The sequence below is a fragment of the Erythrolamprus reginae genome, unplaced genomic scaffold (assembly GCF_031021105.1).
Source record: "Erythrolamprus reginae isolate rEryReg1 unplaced genomic scaffold, rEryReg1.hap1 H_70, whole genome shotgun sequence".
In the NCBI taxonomy this organism is placed as follows: Eukaryota; Metazoa; Chordata; class Lepidosauria; order Squamata; family Dipsadidae; genus Erythrolamprus; species Erythrolamprus reginae.
In genome coordinates this window covers 86,316-103,793 of record NW_027248529.1, presented here as the reverse complement: position 1 = coordinate 103,793, position 17,478 = coordinate 86,316, and the positions used below count along the sequence as shown (strand labels likewise).

The 17,478-nt window shown below is 47.6% G+C and overlaps 1 protein-coding gene across 1 annotated transcript in view; it reads right to left on the bottom strand.

Moving 5' to 3' along the window:
- Positions 1-3,822: 3,822 nt before the first annotated feature.
- LOC139155865 (5-hydroxytryptamine receptor 6-like) overlaps positions 3,823-17,478 on the bottom strand; it is a 45,355-nt gene continuing 31,699 nt past the window's right edge. The window contains exons 2-3 of the mRNA XM_070731205.1: positions 7,565-7,723; positions 3,823-4,218 (exon numbers count right to left, since the gene is read on the bottom strand). Of these exons, the coding sequence (XP_070587306.1) occupies positions 3,823-4,218; positions 7,565-7,723 (555 nt within the window). The remainder of the gene's footprint in view (positions 4,219-7,564; positions 7,724-17,478) is intronic.

Below are 17,478 nucleotides of genomic sequence, written 5' to 3'. Positions count from 1 at the left end.
GATTTTGCTTCTGCGCATGCACATGAAGCAAAAGTACGCTGGGACGCACACGTGCACACAAGAACTGAAGCTGCACCATGTACTACCAGTGCTGTATCCTCTATCGCAGAGCTCCCCAACCTTTTTTTGCATCAGGGACCGGCTTTAAGCTAGACCAGTTTTCCATGGCCCGGGGGGGGGGGGCTTTGGTCATATGGGGGTGGGGTTATGGAGGGGTGGAGCTTAGTGACACAGCCCTCCACACTTCTCCACAGGGCGGGGAGAATCAGGAGGCTCCTTTGGCGGCTGGGGGCTGCCTGGCTTTGTGATTTTGGCTGGGGGGGGAGTTAGGAAGGTCCTACTTCTCCCCCCCCAGCCAAAAATTCAAAGCCTATCTGCTGGATACGGGCGATGAGTGGGACAGAGCGGCGCGGAAGCCTCTTGCAGCAGCTGCCACAGCCACCAGCTTCGGCGCCGCTCGTCCCGCTCATCGCCCGTATCCAGCAGATAGGCTTTGAGTTTTTGGCTGGGGGGGGGAGAGGTAGGACCTTCCTAAGTCCCCCCCAGCCAAAAACTCAAAGCCAGGCAGCCCCCAGCCGCCAAAGGAGCCTCCTGATTCTCCCCTTTGAATCCCGCCGGCCAAGAGCACTCGGGCAGCAGCTTCTGCCAGACACGGGGAATGAGCGGGACGAGCGGCGCCGAAGCCGGTGGCTGTGGCAGCTGCTGCAAGAGGCTTCCGCACTGCTCGTCCCACTCATTGCCCGTATCCAGCAGATAGGCTTTGAGTTTTTGGCTGGGGGGGGGAGAAGTAGGACCTTCCTAAGTCCCCCCCCAGCCAAAAACTCAAAGCCTATCTGCTGGATACGGGCGATGAGTGGGACAGCGGCGCAGAAGCCTCTTGCAGCAGCTGCCACAGCCACCGGCTTCGGCACCGCTCGTCCCGCTCATCGCCCGTATCCAGCAGATAGGCTTTGAGTTTTTGGCTGGGGGGGGAGAAGTAGGACCTTCCTAACTCCCCCCCAGCCAAAATCACAAAGCCAGGCAGCCCCCAGCCGCCAAAGGAGCCTCCTGATTCCCCCCACCCTGCCCGACGCCCCACCCTGTCCTGCATAATGTCCTCTGCCGGGAGGGCAGCAGCGCCGCGGACCGGCTGGAAAACCCCAACGGCCCGGTCCCGGTCCGCGGACCGGCGGTTGGGGACCTCTGCTCTATCGTATCGGTTGCAACCCACTACTGGTGTGGGGGGGGGCATGTTAAGGTCACAAACTAGACTCGACCTTACTTAAGGTTCAGATATTGAAACAGAAGGTAAATTGCCACCCACCATGCTTAGAAAGCCCTTAACTGGCCTATAATAATCACGACCACAACTGGTACTCGGATTCCTTCCACGCCGCAGTCAGATAGCGCTCGGACAGGCAGGCAGGCAAACTCGGGATAATAGGCTGCCGTGGCTGGTAAAAAATGCAGAAAGCTGGCCAAGAGCTGTGAATTGCGAGGAGGGGAACCAGTGGTCCTTTTCTTTTAGAAATAGCAGGTTTCCCGTCCAAAAAAAAGGATGTGATAGAATGTCACTCAGATGCTGGCAGGGGCACAGCATTGGAATTTCAAACTGTAAAGGGAGGCCAGGATTAAGCCACCGACAGGTGAGACGATCACTGATTATCCTGGCTTGCTTGTTGCTAACCCTGATTTGAAAAAAAAAACGATTTCCTGTTGGGCATTGTGTGTGCAAAGTGGAACACGGGGTTCTGGTTTGGGGAAAATGGCAGTGGGGCAGTGAGTGGCCGGTCTGTAGGTTGGAGATGTTCTAACCTAGGCATTCCCAAACCATGAAGCAGATTCTTTGTCTCCACAAAAATCCCTCTTTATTAAATTCCTGGCAATTCTTCTCATTCACATCCAGCAAAGTCTTTCAAGGGGGGATTTACAGTCAGAGACCTTATCTGTCTGGGAGAGCTGCCAGGCCGGTATCTTCAAAACTTGGCAAAGTCTCAAGAGTCACAAACCAATTAAAAGAACTAATTGTTCTCCCCCTCCTTTCACTTTTATTTTATTCCCTATGGGAGGGGCCATTCATCGTCCACCTGTGGCCATATTCCCAAGTCAAGCCTTGTTCCTCAGCTGTTCCTTTGGTATGGCAACATTGGGAACAGGCTCCAGCTGTTCTTCTGCCTCACTGATGTCTGACTCCAAAGGCAGCTGATAATTGTCAGACAGTCCTGGCCCTGTCTCTGTCTCGGATGCAGAGCCAGACTCCAGGACTGGCCCCTGTTCCTCCCCAGCCTCCTCACTGACTGAATCTGCTGCCAGCTTTGCTGGCAGGTGACAAGAGGAGAGGGGATGGGAAGATTGCAGCAGGTGTAACTCCAGGAGGTAAAAAAATACAGCCGGGGTTTTTAATTAATACTAGTATCAAAGTATATACCAAAATAAATAATAATAATAACAACAACAAATGTGTTTTAAGATAATTTTAAAAATAAGAAAATTGATAAAGTAATAAATTAAAAATACCAGATTGATAATCTGCCAAATGAAAAGGTTTTCTTTTTTTTCGGGAAGGAGGAATCACTCAAGAAAGGATTAAGAAGGAGAGGGAGGAAGTAGGTTTTCTTGGAGAAGGTTAAAGGAGAAGAGGCGAGAGGAAGAGGGAAGGTTGGAGAGGGGAAGGAAGGTAGGTGGGAGAGATAGAGGGTGCAAGAGGGGAGTGAAGAAATGAATTTTGAATGCAGGCTCTTGATTTTAAAAGGTGAAAATCAGGATATAGAAATGGAGTAATGGACTATTTGTAACATGTATGTAAGATATATGCATTGACATTTGTATGGGTATGTGATGAAAAAATAAAAAAATTCTTCAGGAAAAAAAAATACAGCCAGGGCAGGCCTCTGCTGTGCTTCCCTCTTAAACACTAACACACATGCACACATATGTTTACTTGGCCATGTTCTGCAACCGCATACAAACTGGGGGGTTGGGGAGTGGTGGAATCACGCTAGATGCCATCCAAACATAGAAACATAGAAGATTGACGGCAGAAAAAGACCTCATGGTCCATCTAGTCTGCCCTTATACAATTTCCTGTATTTTATCCTAGGATGGATATATGTTTATCCCAGGCATGTTTAAATTCAATTCCTGTGGATTCACCAACCATGTCTGCTGGAAGTTTGTTCCAATCATCTACTACTCTTTCAGTAAAACAATATTTTCTCACGTTGCTTCTGATCTTTCCCCCAACTAACCTCAGATTGTGCCCCCTTGTTCTTGTGTTCGCTTTCCTATTAGAAACACTTCCCTCCTGAACCTTATTTAACCCTTTAACATATTTAAATGTTCCCATCATGTCCCCCCTTTTCCTTCTGTCCTCCAGACTATACAGATTGAGTACATGAAGTCTTTCCTGACCAGTTTATGCAGTGGGGCTACCAAAATTTTGACTACCACACTATGGGGTGGCTTATGCAGGACACCCTGCATTTTCTTTCAACATCTTTTAGTGCAAATTGGGTGCCCTGGGGTGGAGCTCCATTTTCACTGTGTCCCCCCCTCAATCCGGGCAGTAGCCCATCCCTGGTTTTATGCTTAAGACCTTCCACCATTTTTGTAGCCTGTCTTTGGACCTGTTCAATTTGATTCATATCTTTTTGTAGGTGAGGCCTCCAGAACTGAACACAGTATTGCGTTCTTAACTGTGAGCAGAAAAATCAAATCTGAGGAAGGAGAAGATGAATCTGGGTGGGCCTGAAAGTGGATGCTTGACCGGTGGAATTGTCTCCCCCACCTCCCCAGCACAAGTCAGAAAAAAACAGTCAACCCAGAGCTGAACGAGGCAAGTGGTCAGTCTGAGGGTGTGTTCAGATAGATGAGGTTCAACTTCGGCTCTGTCCGCTCAGTGTCAGAAAGATGAAGGGAGCTGGCCCGTGTGACTGGGAGGAAGCCAAGCGTCTGGCTGCTGGGGTCGTTGGAATGGGCCGAGTCTGTTTCCCCCGGCAGAGTCATGTCGTTCCTGAGGGAAACCCCCAGCCGAGGGCCGCTATTGGAATTCCTGAGGGAGAGCGAGACGCGGCTGGGCCTGCGTTCCCAGGCGCGAGGACAGCAGGGCAGGTACTTGGCCATGGCCCTCTTGAAGTCCCGCATGAAGAGCGGATAGATGATGGGGTTCATGGTGCTGTTGCAGTAGCCCAGCCAGGTCAGGAGGTCGAAAAAATCATCCGAAATGCAGTTGCAGACCGCCTGGAGGAAGCAAGGAGAACACCCCCATTGAAGGAGAAGCGAAAGAGAAGAAAGACGGAACAAGAGGGGCTGCCAAAGCCGGCGTTTTGCAAATACGTACGAGCCCAAAATTTATGTTGCTTATCAGGACAGTCGTTAAGTGAGCTTTGCTCCATTTTAGCACCTTCCTTGCCTCAGTCGTTAGCGTCTGCTGTATGAATCTCAGTGATCAGTGAGGTCTCACAGAGTCGGCCTTCTCCAGGTCCTGTCAACCAGACAATGTTGCTTGACGGGGCCTAGGAGAAGGGCCTTCTCTGTGGGGGGCCTGGCCCTCTGGAATCATCTCCCCCCGGAGATTTGCACTGCCCCCAGCCTCCTCACCTTCTGTATGAGTCTTAAGACTCATCTATGTTGCCAACCCCTGTTCCAACCCCTCATAGATTTATTATTATTATTATTATTATTATTATTATTATTATTATTATTATTATTATTATTTCTTCAGTGGTACCTCTAGATATGAGCTGCTCCACATGCGAGTATTCCTAGTTATGAGCCGCGACACGAGCGAAATTTCTGTTTGACACCTGAGCTCAAATTCGGGATACGAGCCGAGCTTCCACTAGGTGGCGCAAAAATCTCCTTGCTTCCAGTTATCTCTGCGTGAAAAACAAAGTCTAAAGGCATTCGTTTGAGATGCGAGTTGATCGACTTACGGGTCTGAAATGAATTAAACTCGTATGTCGAGGTACCACTGTATTATTATTATTATTATTATCATCATCATCATCATCATCATCATCATTATTATTATTAATTAGATTTGTATGCCGCCCTTCTCCCAAGATTTATGGCAGCTCACAGGATACAAAACCACACGACAAATCTAATTAATTAAAAATTACTACTAAAATCCCAGATATAATAAAATCAGTCAGCCAATTCATTCACAACCACACATTACATCTCATAAACAGAGGAAGGGAGCTTGATCTAATTGCCCCATGCCTGGTGACATAAATGAGTTTTGAGGCTTTTGCGAAAGGCGAGGAGGGCGGGGGCAGTGCAAATCTCTGGAGGGAGCTGATTCCAGAGGGCTGGGGCTGCTACAGAGAAGGCTCTTTCCCTGGGCCCACCAGACGACATTGTCTAGCCGATGGGATCTGGAGAAGGCCAACTCTGTGGGACCTAACCGGTCGCTGGGATTCATGCAGCAGAAGACAGTCCCATAAGTAATGTGGTCCGATGCCATGTAGGGCTTTATAGGTCATAACCAACACTTTGAATTGTGTCCGGAAACCAATCGGCAGTCAGTGCAGTACACAGAGTGTTGGAGAGACATGGATGTATCTGGGAGGAATCATGACCGTTCGTGCGGATTTCAGCTTAGTTATCTAGGTCAGTGTTTCCCAACCTTTTTTGAGCCGCGGCACATTATTCATATTTTCAAAATCCTGGGGAACACTGAACGGGGGGGTGGGGGGGTGGCTAAAGAAAAGTTTTGACAAAAAAAAATCTTCCTCCATTTCGCTCTATTTCTCCCTCACTCTTTCTCTCTCTTCCTTCCCTTCTTTCTCTCTCTCCATCCCTCTTTCTTTCTTCCTCTCTTTTTTGCTCTCTTTCTCTCTCCCTCCTTCCCTCCCTATATGTCTTTCTCTCTCCCTTGCTCTCTGCCTCTCTTGCTATCTCTCTTTCATTCTCTCTCTTTCTTTCTCTTTCTCTCTCTCTCTGTCTCTCTTTCTCTGTCTCTCTTTCTCTCTCTCTTGCTAGCTCTCTTTCTCTCTCTCTCTGCCTCTCTTGCTATGTCTCTCTTGCTCTGTCTCTCTTTTTCTCTCTTCCTTTCTTCTCTGCGGAGGCCGGCGAAGGTTTTTCTTATTTTAAATGTTCCGGGTGGCAGGGGGATGCGGAGCCCGCACGCACACACACCCGACATTCCAAATTCTGCCTCAGCTGTGAGAAGAACGCCTGCCCCGCCTGTCCTGCAGCCCTTTCGCTGACAGCCTGGGACAAAAGCGCTCCGTGAAGGGACTGCAAGAGGGGCCGGGCGGGCATTAGCAGCCGGATGAGGAGGACGAGAAGCCGCTGCAGCCACCCCCAATCCCCCCCCTTCCCTGGGTGCCTTCCAAAGGCCCCTGGAAAAAGGCAGGAGGTAGCAACAAGGCGCGAGGACAAGCAGGCAGCTTGGCGGAGGGGAAGCGCTGAGGGGTTCTCCTCCTTCCCCACCCCCGCGCTTCTCTCCCGCCCTGGCTTTTGCTTCGCCTGCAGATTTCCCCGCAGTTCAAAAGGAGGCAAGAGGTGGCCTGGATGAAATTGCGGGGAAATCATGGGGCGAAACGAAAGCCAGGGCGGGAGAGAAGCGCGGGGGTGGGGAAGGAGGAGAGCCCCTCAGCGCTTCCCCTCCGCCAAGCTGCCTGCTTGTCCTTGCGCCTCGTTGCTACCTCATGCTGCTCCCACCATGGCTGCGTGCGGTTCCGGTGCCCCTGGCTGAAGGTCGTCCTGTGGCTGGTCTTTGGCTTTACGGTTGCTTTCTGGTTCCCTCTCCTCCCTTCGCCTGTGTCTACCGCCAGCGCCTCATTCCTCGGAGCTGCCGCTTCCTTCCAGGCAGCCCAGCCACGCTGCCGTAGAAAGTGCAGAGGTTATTGCCGCCACCTCTGCCTCCACTCAGGGAGCCACCGTGGTTGAGCTGAGGGAGAGGAAAAGGCGCGGTGACCACGGTGGCTCCCTGAGTGGAGGCAGAAGCGGTGGCAATAACCTCTGTGCTTTCTACGGCAGCGTGGCTGAGCTGGACGGAGGGAAGCGGCAGCTCCCAATCGAGGAACCCACGGCAACGGGCGACGGCTTGGTGGGAGGTGACGGCGGGAGACACAGGCGGTGGGAGGAGAGGGAACCAGGAAGCGACTGTGAAGCCCAAGACCATCCACAGGATGACACTCAGGCAGGGGCGCCAGCAGCGCCCCGCCCAGCTTGAGCTTCTCGTGGCACACCTGGCCATGTCTCGCGGCACACTACTGTGCCGCGGCACACCGGTTGGGAAACGCTGATCTAGGTTGTGCTTGCATATTTTTGTTTAAATTTCAAGTAGAAGTACTTTTTCAAACAATTTTTTGCTTTTCCAAACAATGCATTGCTTTTAGAGAATTCTTTTTTAAAACCTCTTCCTTCTGTGCAACTTTAGTTGATGCAAAAGTGGGCCATGGAAAAGGTTTACAAATAAAAATAACATGACTTTTGGGTGAGAATAAAAGGAATAAAAATGTGCAAGTCACTGGGAGCACATTAGCAATGCCAGTGATGGGCAGCCCTGCACTGCTTGCAACCTTACCTGGAAGCGGGGTGGGTGGGTAGAGAATTTACCTTCAGTGCTTACCTGGGCCATGTTGCAGACAAAGAAAGGCAGCCAAGCCACAAAGAACATGCCAAGAAGGATACCAAGGGTCAAGCTGGCCTTGAGCGCCCGTCGGCTGTGCTTGTTGACAATTTTGCGGGTGTTACTCACCCCGCTTCCTCGGCCCCGATCGTGGGGAACCTACGAAGAACCCCAAAAAGAAAGAAGGAAGTCAAGAGACATTTGGAAAAGGATCGTGTCCACATGCCCAAAAACTGAAAAACTGAAACGCTGGAGAAGGGGCTGACTACTGGAAGCGGGGGGCAGGGGGGGAGAAGGGGGCAATGCATCCCCTTTTCCCCTTTAAAGCAGCTGGTTTTTATCTTATTTCCTCTTTGTGGCATAAGTAAATTAATTATTCCCCTTTTCTTTTTCTCTTTTGTAACCAATTATACCATTTATCCCAGGTTTCATAGAAGACAGTCTTCTTTTCCTTTAATATGCATAGGGAATCTGTTCATTTCTGCCAGTTCCATTATTTTGTTTTTGATGTGTGGAGTCTTTTTTCCAGTTTTGTGCATAACAAATTCTAGCGGCCGTAATCAAAGGCATAATTAAATATTTGTCATCCTTTTTAATGTTCATATCAACCATTCCCCAATACTTTCTTTTTATTTTCTCTTTCTTCCTTCCTTTTCTTAATATAAATTATGTATTTAAGTCTTTTTTTCTTTTTTCTTTTGGTTTGTTTTATTCTCTTTTTTCCTTATATATGAACATAGAGATAGGTTAGAAGAACAAAAAGAATATCGATATGAAAAACCACATAAGATGTAAAATTGTATATATAAAATAAGCAAGGAAAGAGAGATTAAGATATTTTTCTACATTCTGTATGTACCTTTATTTGTTTTTATGAATTTTCAATAAAACTTTTTTTTTTAAAAAAAAAAATAAAGCAGCTGGACAGGAACTGCTCACCCAGGAGCAGGCTACCAATTTTAGCCCTACTGGAACGCGCTGGGAGCACACCCCTGTGCACGCGCCGGAGCGCCTGTGCCCGATGCACCCGTGCTCGACACACACATGCCCGTGGCGTGATTCAGCTTCTGCTCCACCACGCCACAGTTCTTACCTTTGATCTGGTTGATGGGCCATGGCGCGGAGAGCAGGCAGGGCGGCCCCGAGCCCTCTGCTCTCCCACGTGCGTCAAGAGATGCCTGCGGCATGGGACAGCAGACAGCAGGCCACCCGGCTGGAGCTGTTCCTTACAACAGCGAGATTTGGGTAAAAATTGCCGTTTCTTTGCTTCTGTGCACGCACAGAAGCAAAAACCCAGTTATTTTTACGGGAATTGTGCCAGCTGCATGTGCATGGCGCATGCACGCCCAGCAGCAACAGAGCGGGCCTATGCGCTCCATTGCCGCTGCCGGAATGGCGGTCCTGCCCACCCCACCCTCAGTAAAAAAGGTTTAGCCTCGTGGGAGCCATTCTTGACTACTCAGCTTTGAGCATTGGGGGGGGGCTTTTCTTTCAAGCCCAGATGGTGAGTTGCCTGGCTTGAGGGGAACTCAACTTTGGACAGCTGAGATTTTGTGTGGCAGGGGTTTCCTTGCAAAGAAGACCCTCCTCATATAGATAGACAAGGGAGAGAAGATAGTGATTTCTGACAGTCTCAAAATGGGTGAACAGTGCAGTCAGGTGGCAGGGAAAGCAAGTAGAATGCTTGGCTGCATAGCGAGAGGTACAACAAGCAAGAAGAAGGATATAGCAACAAGCAAGAAGGGATATAGCATTGCTTCCAGCTGTACGGATTCAGCTCCAGTGATCTTAGAAACCGATGTCTTAGAAGAACTTAAACGATTAAAGATAAATAAGGCAATGGGTCCAGATGGCATCCACCCCAGAGTTCTTAAAGAACTCAGATCTGTCATTGCTACCCCCCTGACTGATTTGTTTAACCAATCCTTGTTAACAGGAGAAGTTCCTGAGGATTGGAGAATGGCCAGTGTTGTGCCTATTCACAAGAAGGGCAGTAGAGAAGAAGCTGGTAACTACAGGCCAGTTAGCTTGACATCAGTTGTAGTTAAAATGACGGAGACTCTACTCAAAAAGAGGATAAATCAGCACCTAAAAAACAATAACTTATTAGACCCAAATCAGCATGGCTTTACTGAAGGCAAATCATGTCAGACTAATCTCATTGATTTCTTTGACTATGTCACAAAGGTGTTGGATGAAGGTGGTGCCGTGGATATTGCCTACCTGGACTTCAGCAAAGCCTTTGATACGGTTCCACATAAAGAGCTGATAGATAAATTAGTGAAGATTGGACTTAATCCCTGGATAGTTCAATGGATTTGCAGCTGGCTGAAGCGTAGACATCAGAGAGTTATTGTTAATGGCGAGTATTCTGAGCAGAGTCAGGTTACAAGCGGTGTGCCACAAGGATCTGTTCTGGGTCCTATTCTTTTTAATATATTTGTGAGTGACATAGGGGAAGGTTTGGTAGGGAAGGTTTGCCTATTTGCCGATGACTCTAAAGTGTGCAATAGGGTTGATATTCCTGGAGGCGTCTGTAATATGGTAAATGATTTAGCTTTACTAGATAAATGGTCTAAGCAATGGAAACTGCAGTTTAATGTTTCCAAATGTAAAATAATGCACTTGGGGAAAAGGAATCCTCAATCTGAGTATTGTATTGGCAGTTCAGTGTTGGCAAATACTTCAAAAGAAAAGGATTTAGGAGTAGTGATTTCTGACAGTCTCAAAATGGGTGAACAGTGCAGTCAGGCGGTAGGGAAAGCAAGTAGGATGCTTGGCTGCATAGCTAGAGGTATAACAAGCAGGAAGAGGGAGATTATGATCCCGCTATATAGAATGCTGGTGAGACCACATTTGGAATACTGTGTTCAGTTCTGGAGACCTCACCTACAAAAAGATATTGACAAAATTGAACAGGTCCAAAGATGGGCTACAAGAATGGTGGAAGGTCTTAAGCATAAAACGTATCAGGAAAGACTTAATGAACTCAATCTGTATAGTCTGGAGGACAGAAGGAAAAGGGGGGACATGATCGAAACATTTAAATATATTAAAGGGTTAAATAAGGTCCAGGAGGGAAGTGTTTTTAATAGGAAAGTGAACACAAGAACAAGGGGACACAATCTGAAGTTAGTTGGGGGAAAGATCAAAAGCAACATGAGAAAATATTATTTTACTGAAAGAGTAGTAGATCCTTGGAACAAACTTCCAGCAGATGTGGTAGATAAATCCACAGTAACTGAATTTAAACATGCCTAGGATAAACATATATCCATCCTAAGATAAAATACAGAAAATAGTATAAGGGCAGACTAGATGGACCATGAGGTCTTTTTCTGCCGTCAGACTTCTATGTTTCTATGTTTCTAAGGAGATTGTGATCCTGCTGTATAGAGTGCTGGTGAGACCCCATTTGGAATACTGTGTCCAGTTCTGGAGACCTCACCTGCAAAAAGATATTGTTAAAATTGAACGGGTCCAAAGATGGGCTACAAAAATGGTGGAAGGTCTTAAGCATAAAATTTATCAGGAAAAACTTAATGAACGCAATCTGTATAGTCTGGAGGACAGAAGGGAAACGGAGGACATGATCGAAACATTTAAATATGTTAAAGGGTTAAATAAGGTTCTGGGTGATAGTGGTTTTAATAGGAAAGTGAACACAAGAACAAGGGGGCACAATCTGAGGTTAGTTGGGGGAAACATCAGAAGCAACGTGAGAAAATATTATTTTACTGAAAGAGTGGTAGATGCTTGGAACAAACTTCCAGCAGACGTGGTTGCCAAGTGTATCGGTGGTTATTGAAACGGATGTCCATGTGCCGCCTCTATGCTGGTTGAAGCAGGCAGGATTCCCTTGAGTCCCATTTGTTGGAGGTCAGGGGAAAGGGAGGGTCTTGGACAATTGGTGGGCCACTGTGTGACACAGAATGCTGGACTTGATGGGCTTTGGCCTTATTCAGCATGGCTCTTCTTATGTTCTTATGTGGTTGGTAAATCCACAGGAACTGAATTTAAACATGCCTGGGATAAACATAGATCCATCCTAAGATAAAATACAGGCAATAGTATAAGGGCAGACTAGATAGAAGGACCATGAGGTCTTTTTCTGCCATCAATCTTCTGTTACTATGTTTCTACTGGAAGTGGGATGGGGGGAGAAGGGGACGATGCAGCCCTTTTAAAGCAGCTGGACAGGAACTGCCCGCCTGACCCTCAATAAAAAAGGCTCAACCCTGGGGGAGCCATTCTTGATTACTCAGCTTTGGCTAGCCATTGGAGTGGGTGGGGGGGCTTTTCTTCCAAGCTCAGGTGGTGAGTTTCCTAGCTCGAGAAGGGCACTGAGCCAGCCAGGACCAAGCTGACTTTGGACAGCTGAGATTTTGTGGGCAGGGGCTTCCTTGCAAAGAAGACCTTCCCCATGTAGCTAGAGAAATAAGGGATAAGGGATAGAATCGTGCAGAACGCGGCCGTGAGAGCAATCATGGGCTTTCCCAGATATGCCCATGTCTCGTCAACACTCTGCAGCCTGCATTGGCTGCCGATTAGTTTCCAGTCACAATTCAAAGTGTTGGTAATGACCTATACCATTACCTATACCCCTACATGGCATCGGACCAGAATACCTATGGGACTGTCTTCTGCCACACGAATCCCAGCGGCCAATTAGGTCCCACAAAATCGGCCTTCTCTGGGTCCTGTCGACTAAACAATGTTGTCTAGCGGGACCCGGGGGAAGAGCCTTCTCTGTGGCGGCCCTGGCCCTGGCCCCAGAGATTCGAACTGCCCCCACTCTGCTCGCCTTACGCAAGACTTGAAAATTAATCTATGTCGCGAGGCATGGTTAATCCCTAGGCTAGTAAGATTTATGTATGGTTATGATTGGGAGTATGGTTGGTTTTTTCATTAAAGGTTTTTAGTCATAGTTTTAATTATTGGATTTGTTATACATTGTTTACTGTTGCTGTGAGCTATCCTGAGTCTTCAGAGAGGGGCGTAATACAAATCTAATAAATTTTTATTTTTATTTTTATTATTATTATTGTTGTTGTTGTTGTTGTTGTTATTATTATTATTATTATAGAAACATAGAAATAGAAGAAGAGAGAGAAGTAGTTGGATGGATATGAGAGTAGGTTGGATAGGAGATAGATAAATGATAGGATAGATAAATGATAAATTGATAGAGGTATATGAGGGTTATCTGGAAAGTACGGTTACAAGACACGTAGCTCTCACGGGGAATGTTCATGGGGGAAGTTGGCATTACTATTGTGTAGCGGGAAGCCAGCGGAAGAGAATGAGCAGGGCCAGTGGTCAGTAGATCATCGGCTGGCATTGTGTGCGTTGTAATACGCTACCTGAATGCTAAGGGCACGAACGCTGCTGCGATGGGTGCGCAAGATTTTTCTCACTGATTGTTGAGTTTTGAATTTTTTGGCTGAAGGAGGATAGGTATGGTGCCATTGCATTGATTGACGTTTGCTCTCTGGAGTAGGATGATAAGCCCAAGTTTCATCTCCTTTCACTACACAGTTGAGAAAAGCCCTGGCTTCAATCTCAAAATGGTCCAGAAATTCTCAGACGGCACCGACTCTGTCAATTTCATGTGCTTCAGTCAGCATTTTGGGCACCCATCGCAGCAGCGTCCATGCCCTTAGCATTCAGGTAGCGTATTACAGCGCGCACTTCGCCCTTGGAGGGAAACAGAATGAGGATGCTCATCTCTCAGCTTCGCCACAACACCAGTTTATGATCTATTGACCACTGGTGTTGCTCGTTTTCTTCCGTTGGCTTCCTGTTACACGATAGTAATACCAACTTCCCCCACGAACATTCTCCACGAGAGCTACGTGCCTTGTAACCTTACTTTCTGGATAACCCTGGTATGTAGAATAGAATAGAATAGAATTTTATTGGCCAAGTGTGACACACAAGGAATTTGTCTTGGTGCATATGCTCTCAGCTACATAAGAGAAAAAGATACATTTGCCATGAGGTACAACACTTAATGATTGTCATAGGGCTCAAATAAGCAATGAAGAAACAATCAATATTAATAAAAATCTTAGGATACAAGCAACAAGTTACAGTCGTACAGTCCTAAGTGGGAGGAAAAGGATGATAGGAAAGATGAGAAAAAAACTAGTAGAAATAGAAGTGCAGATTTAGTAAAAAGTCTGACAGTGTTGAGGGAAATATTTGTTTAGTAGAGTGATGGCGTTTGGGAAAAAACTATTCTTGTGTCTAGTTGTCTTGGTGTGCAGTGCTCTGTAGCGACGATTTGAGGGTAGGAGTTGAAACAGTTTGTGTCCAGGATGTGAGGGGTCAGTAAATATTTTCACAGGCCTCTTTTTGACTCGTCCAGTACACAGGTCCTCAATGGAAGGCAGGTCGGCAGCCATTGTTTTTTCTGCAGTTCTAATTATCCTCTGAAGTCTGTGTCGGTCTTGTTGGGTTGCAGAACCAAAACAGACAGTTATAGAGGTGCAGATGACAGACTCAATTATTCCTCTGTAGAATTGTATCAGCAGCTCCTTGGGCAGTTTGAGCTTCCTGAGCCGGCACAAAAAAACATTCTTTGTTGTGCTTTTTTGATGATGTTTTTGATGTTAAGTGACCATTTTAAGTCTTGAGATAGAACCTAGAAATTTGAAGGTATCTGTTGTATCCTGGAATGGCTACCTTGTAACGCTGTAAATAGTTTGTTCCTCTTTTCCAGCGCTGTCTGAGCCCAAGCAGGAAGTCGCTCCTGATTGGCTCAGACGCGGCCGGCTCTCGCTTTGGCGGGAACCGCAAAAGTATAAAAGAAGCGGTTTCTCCCTGCAGAGCCAGTCGGTACTCGCTGAACTGTCACTTTACCTTGCTGAGCTGTCACTTGTTCTCTGAGCTGAATAAAAGTACCGATTGCTCAAAACCCTGTCTCTGGGTCTACTTCACTGGCGACGAACGAACGGAAGAACTTCGCGTGCAACATGGACAAAATCCAGATCGGCCAGGCTCCAGAACTCTTCGATTCCGAGAAAATGACATGGGACGAGTACATGGCCACCTTCGAGATATTCCTCGAGGCGGCGGGAATGCAGGACGCCGGAGCCGATCGCAGACGGGCTATTTTTCTCAACTACTGCGGCGCAGAGATCCGTAGACTTGCCCAAACTCTCACCGAGCCAGAACAAGCAAGAGCCACAGCGTGGGACGTCCTTCAACAGAAACTAGCGAGCCATTTTAAACCAACCAGACCAGCCATGGTTTACCGGCATCAATTTCACATGATGGCTCAGAGAGAAACCGAGTCAATCAGCCAATTCACAACGCGGCTTCGAACGGTACTTGCTCAATGCAAGTTTCAAGACCCGGAAGCTCGCCTTACCGACGCCTTGGTTTTCGGCATGAAGAGCAACTCGGTGAGAAACAAACTCCTCACCGAAGAAGAGCCGACGCTACAAACCGTAATTAAATTAGCACAAACCGCGGAAGCAGCCGACGCAGCGGCAAGAGAATTAAAGGAGCACGGAAGGCGAGAAATCATTGCCAAAATCAACGCCGAGTCTCCCAGCGCCGAGGGAACAGACGACCTCAGCCAGCCGACTAGAAACGGGGACAACTGCCTCCTCCTGCAAGACCAGCCGAGACATCCTAGAGCTACTCACCCAGCCCCCTGCGCGGGCTGCCGGGGAAATCACCAGCGCCATCGATGCCCCTTCCGAGACGCTACTTGCCACCGTTGCAACCGGAGAGGCCACATCGCCATCGCATGCAGAGCAACGGCACCAGAAGAAACGTTTGCCACACAACAATACCAGCGACCTCAAAACCAACCCCCCCAATCGCGAGAAAGGAGACCGTTCCGCAGCTCGGGTCAAAGGAACTACTCAAGCGCTAACCGCGACTACAATAGAGGTAACTCTAAATTTTCCGTGAATAACACGGCAACCAAAAAGGGGGCTAAAATTGTTATCTCATTGTTACTAAATAACCAGCCTTGCTCAATGGAGCTGGATACGGGCTCGAGATATACCATCATGCCCTGGGAAAAATTTAAACTATACATGCCTAATGTGTCTAAGGCTGACTTAACTCAAACCTCATTGGTGATCAGAGACTTCCAAGGGGGGGTAATCTCGGTCCTGGGAACAGCAAATGTACCTATTGCCTTTAAGAATGTGAAATGTACCCTTCCCATGCTTATTGTGACGGGGGCCAAACACTCCCTGCTGGGTCTAGCGTGGATGGAACCATTGGGGATCGAAATTTCGGGTGTGTGTAATGTAAACTGTGATAATATGCCTAACTTTGTGAAAGAGTTCCCTGAAGTGTTCAGCCCCACCTTGGGATTGTATAAGGGACCCCCTATATCTTTCTCTATCGACCCCAAGGTCCCACCGGTCAGACTGAAACCTCGCAGGGTTCCCCTTCCGCTTCTCCCCAAGCTAGACATGCAGCTGGACAAACTCATTAGTCAAGGTATTTTGGTCCCTGTGGAACAGGGGCCATGGGAAACTCCCATAGTGACACCATTGAAGCCAGATGGCTCTTTAAGAGTTTGCGCTGATTACAAATCAACCTTGAATAAGGCACTCCAACACCACCCCTACCCCATCCCGGTCGTGCAACAACTCTTACACTCCCTGGGGGAGGGAAAAAGGTTCGCAAAGATCGACCTGGCCCAGGCTTACCAGCAGCTTCCGGTCGATGAACAAACAGCAAACGCCCAAACGATTGTAACACACAGGGGGGCTTTCAAATGCACGAGGTTACAGTTTGGGGTAAGCATAGCCCCAGGAATATTCCAGAGCATCATGGAACGCCTATTGTCAGGGGTAAATGGGGCAATTCCATATTTTGATGACATCTTAATTGCAGGGGAAAACCAGGGACAAGTGAACAAAAGAATAAGGGAAGTACTTAAGAGGCTACAGGACAAAGGGTTACGAATCAAGCCTGATAAATGTGTCTGGGGAACTGACAGTGTTGAATTCCTTGGGTATAAAATAGATAAGGAAGGTATCCACCCCACAACAGAGAAGCTGAGAGCAATTAGAGAAGCCCCAGAGCCACAAGATAAGAATGAGTTGCAGGCATTTTTGGGCCTCCTTAATTTTTATTCCGTTTTTTTAAAGCAGAAGGCAACAGTAGCAGAGCCTCTCCATCGTTTACTCCAGAAGGAAGCCCGCTGGACATGGGGGAAAACTGAACGTGAAGCTTTTTCTCAAATAAAAAATTTAATAACTTCTAAAAGTGTAGTAGTCCAATATAGTGCTTCACTACCCATTAGGCTCACGTGCGACGCTTCGCCGTACGGCATAGGAGGAGTCTTAGCTCACGTTCTACCGAATAAGACAGAGGCCCCAATAGCATTCTTTTCAAGAACCATGACCAGCACAGAGAGGAATTATAGCCAGTTAGACAAGGAGGCTCTAGCATTAGTGGCAGGGGTAAAGAAGTTTCACAATTACATTTTTGGGAGAAGCTTTGAGCTAGTCACTGACCACAAACCCCTACTAGGCCTGCTAGCCCCCAACAAGCCCACTCCACCTTTTATGTCTCCAAGACTAATCAGATGGGCCCTTTTCCTCTCAGGGTATCAGTATGAGCTCACCCACAAGGGGGGGAAGGAAATCAATCATGCAGACGGCCTCAGCAGATGCCCCATAGCAGACTTGGTAGAAGACCCTGTTCCTGCCACAGATGTGCTAATGATAGAACTCGAGGAAAACCCACTAACCACAGCAAAAGAGGTAGCTGCACACACGCAGCAAGACCAAATCCTTAAACAAGTGGTGAACTGTGTTCTAAAGGGATGGCAAAATGATATTGTTAAACCTGAATTGTGTGATTTTAAGAACAAAAGGCTTGAATTATCATATGTAAAAGGTTGTTTGCTGTGGGGGGATAGAGTGATCATCCCC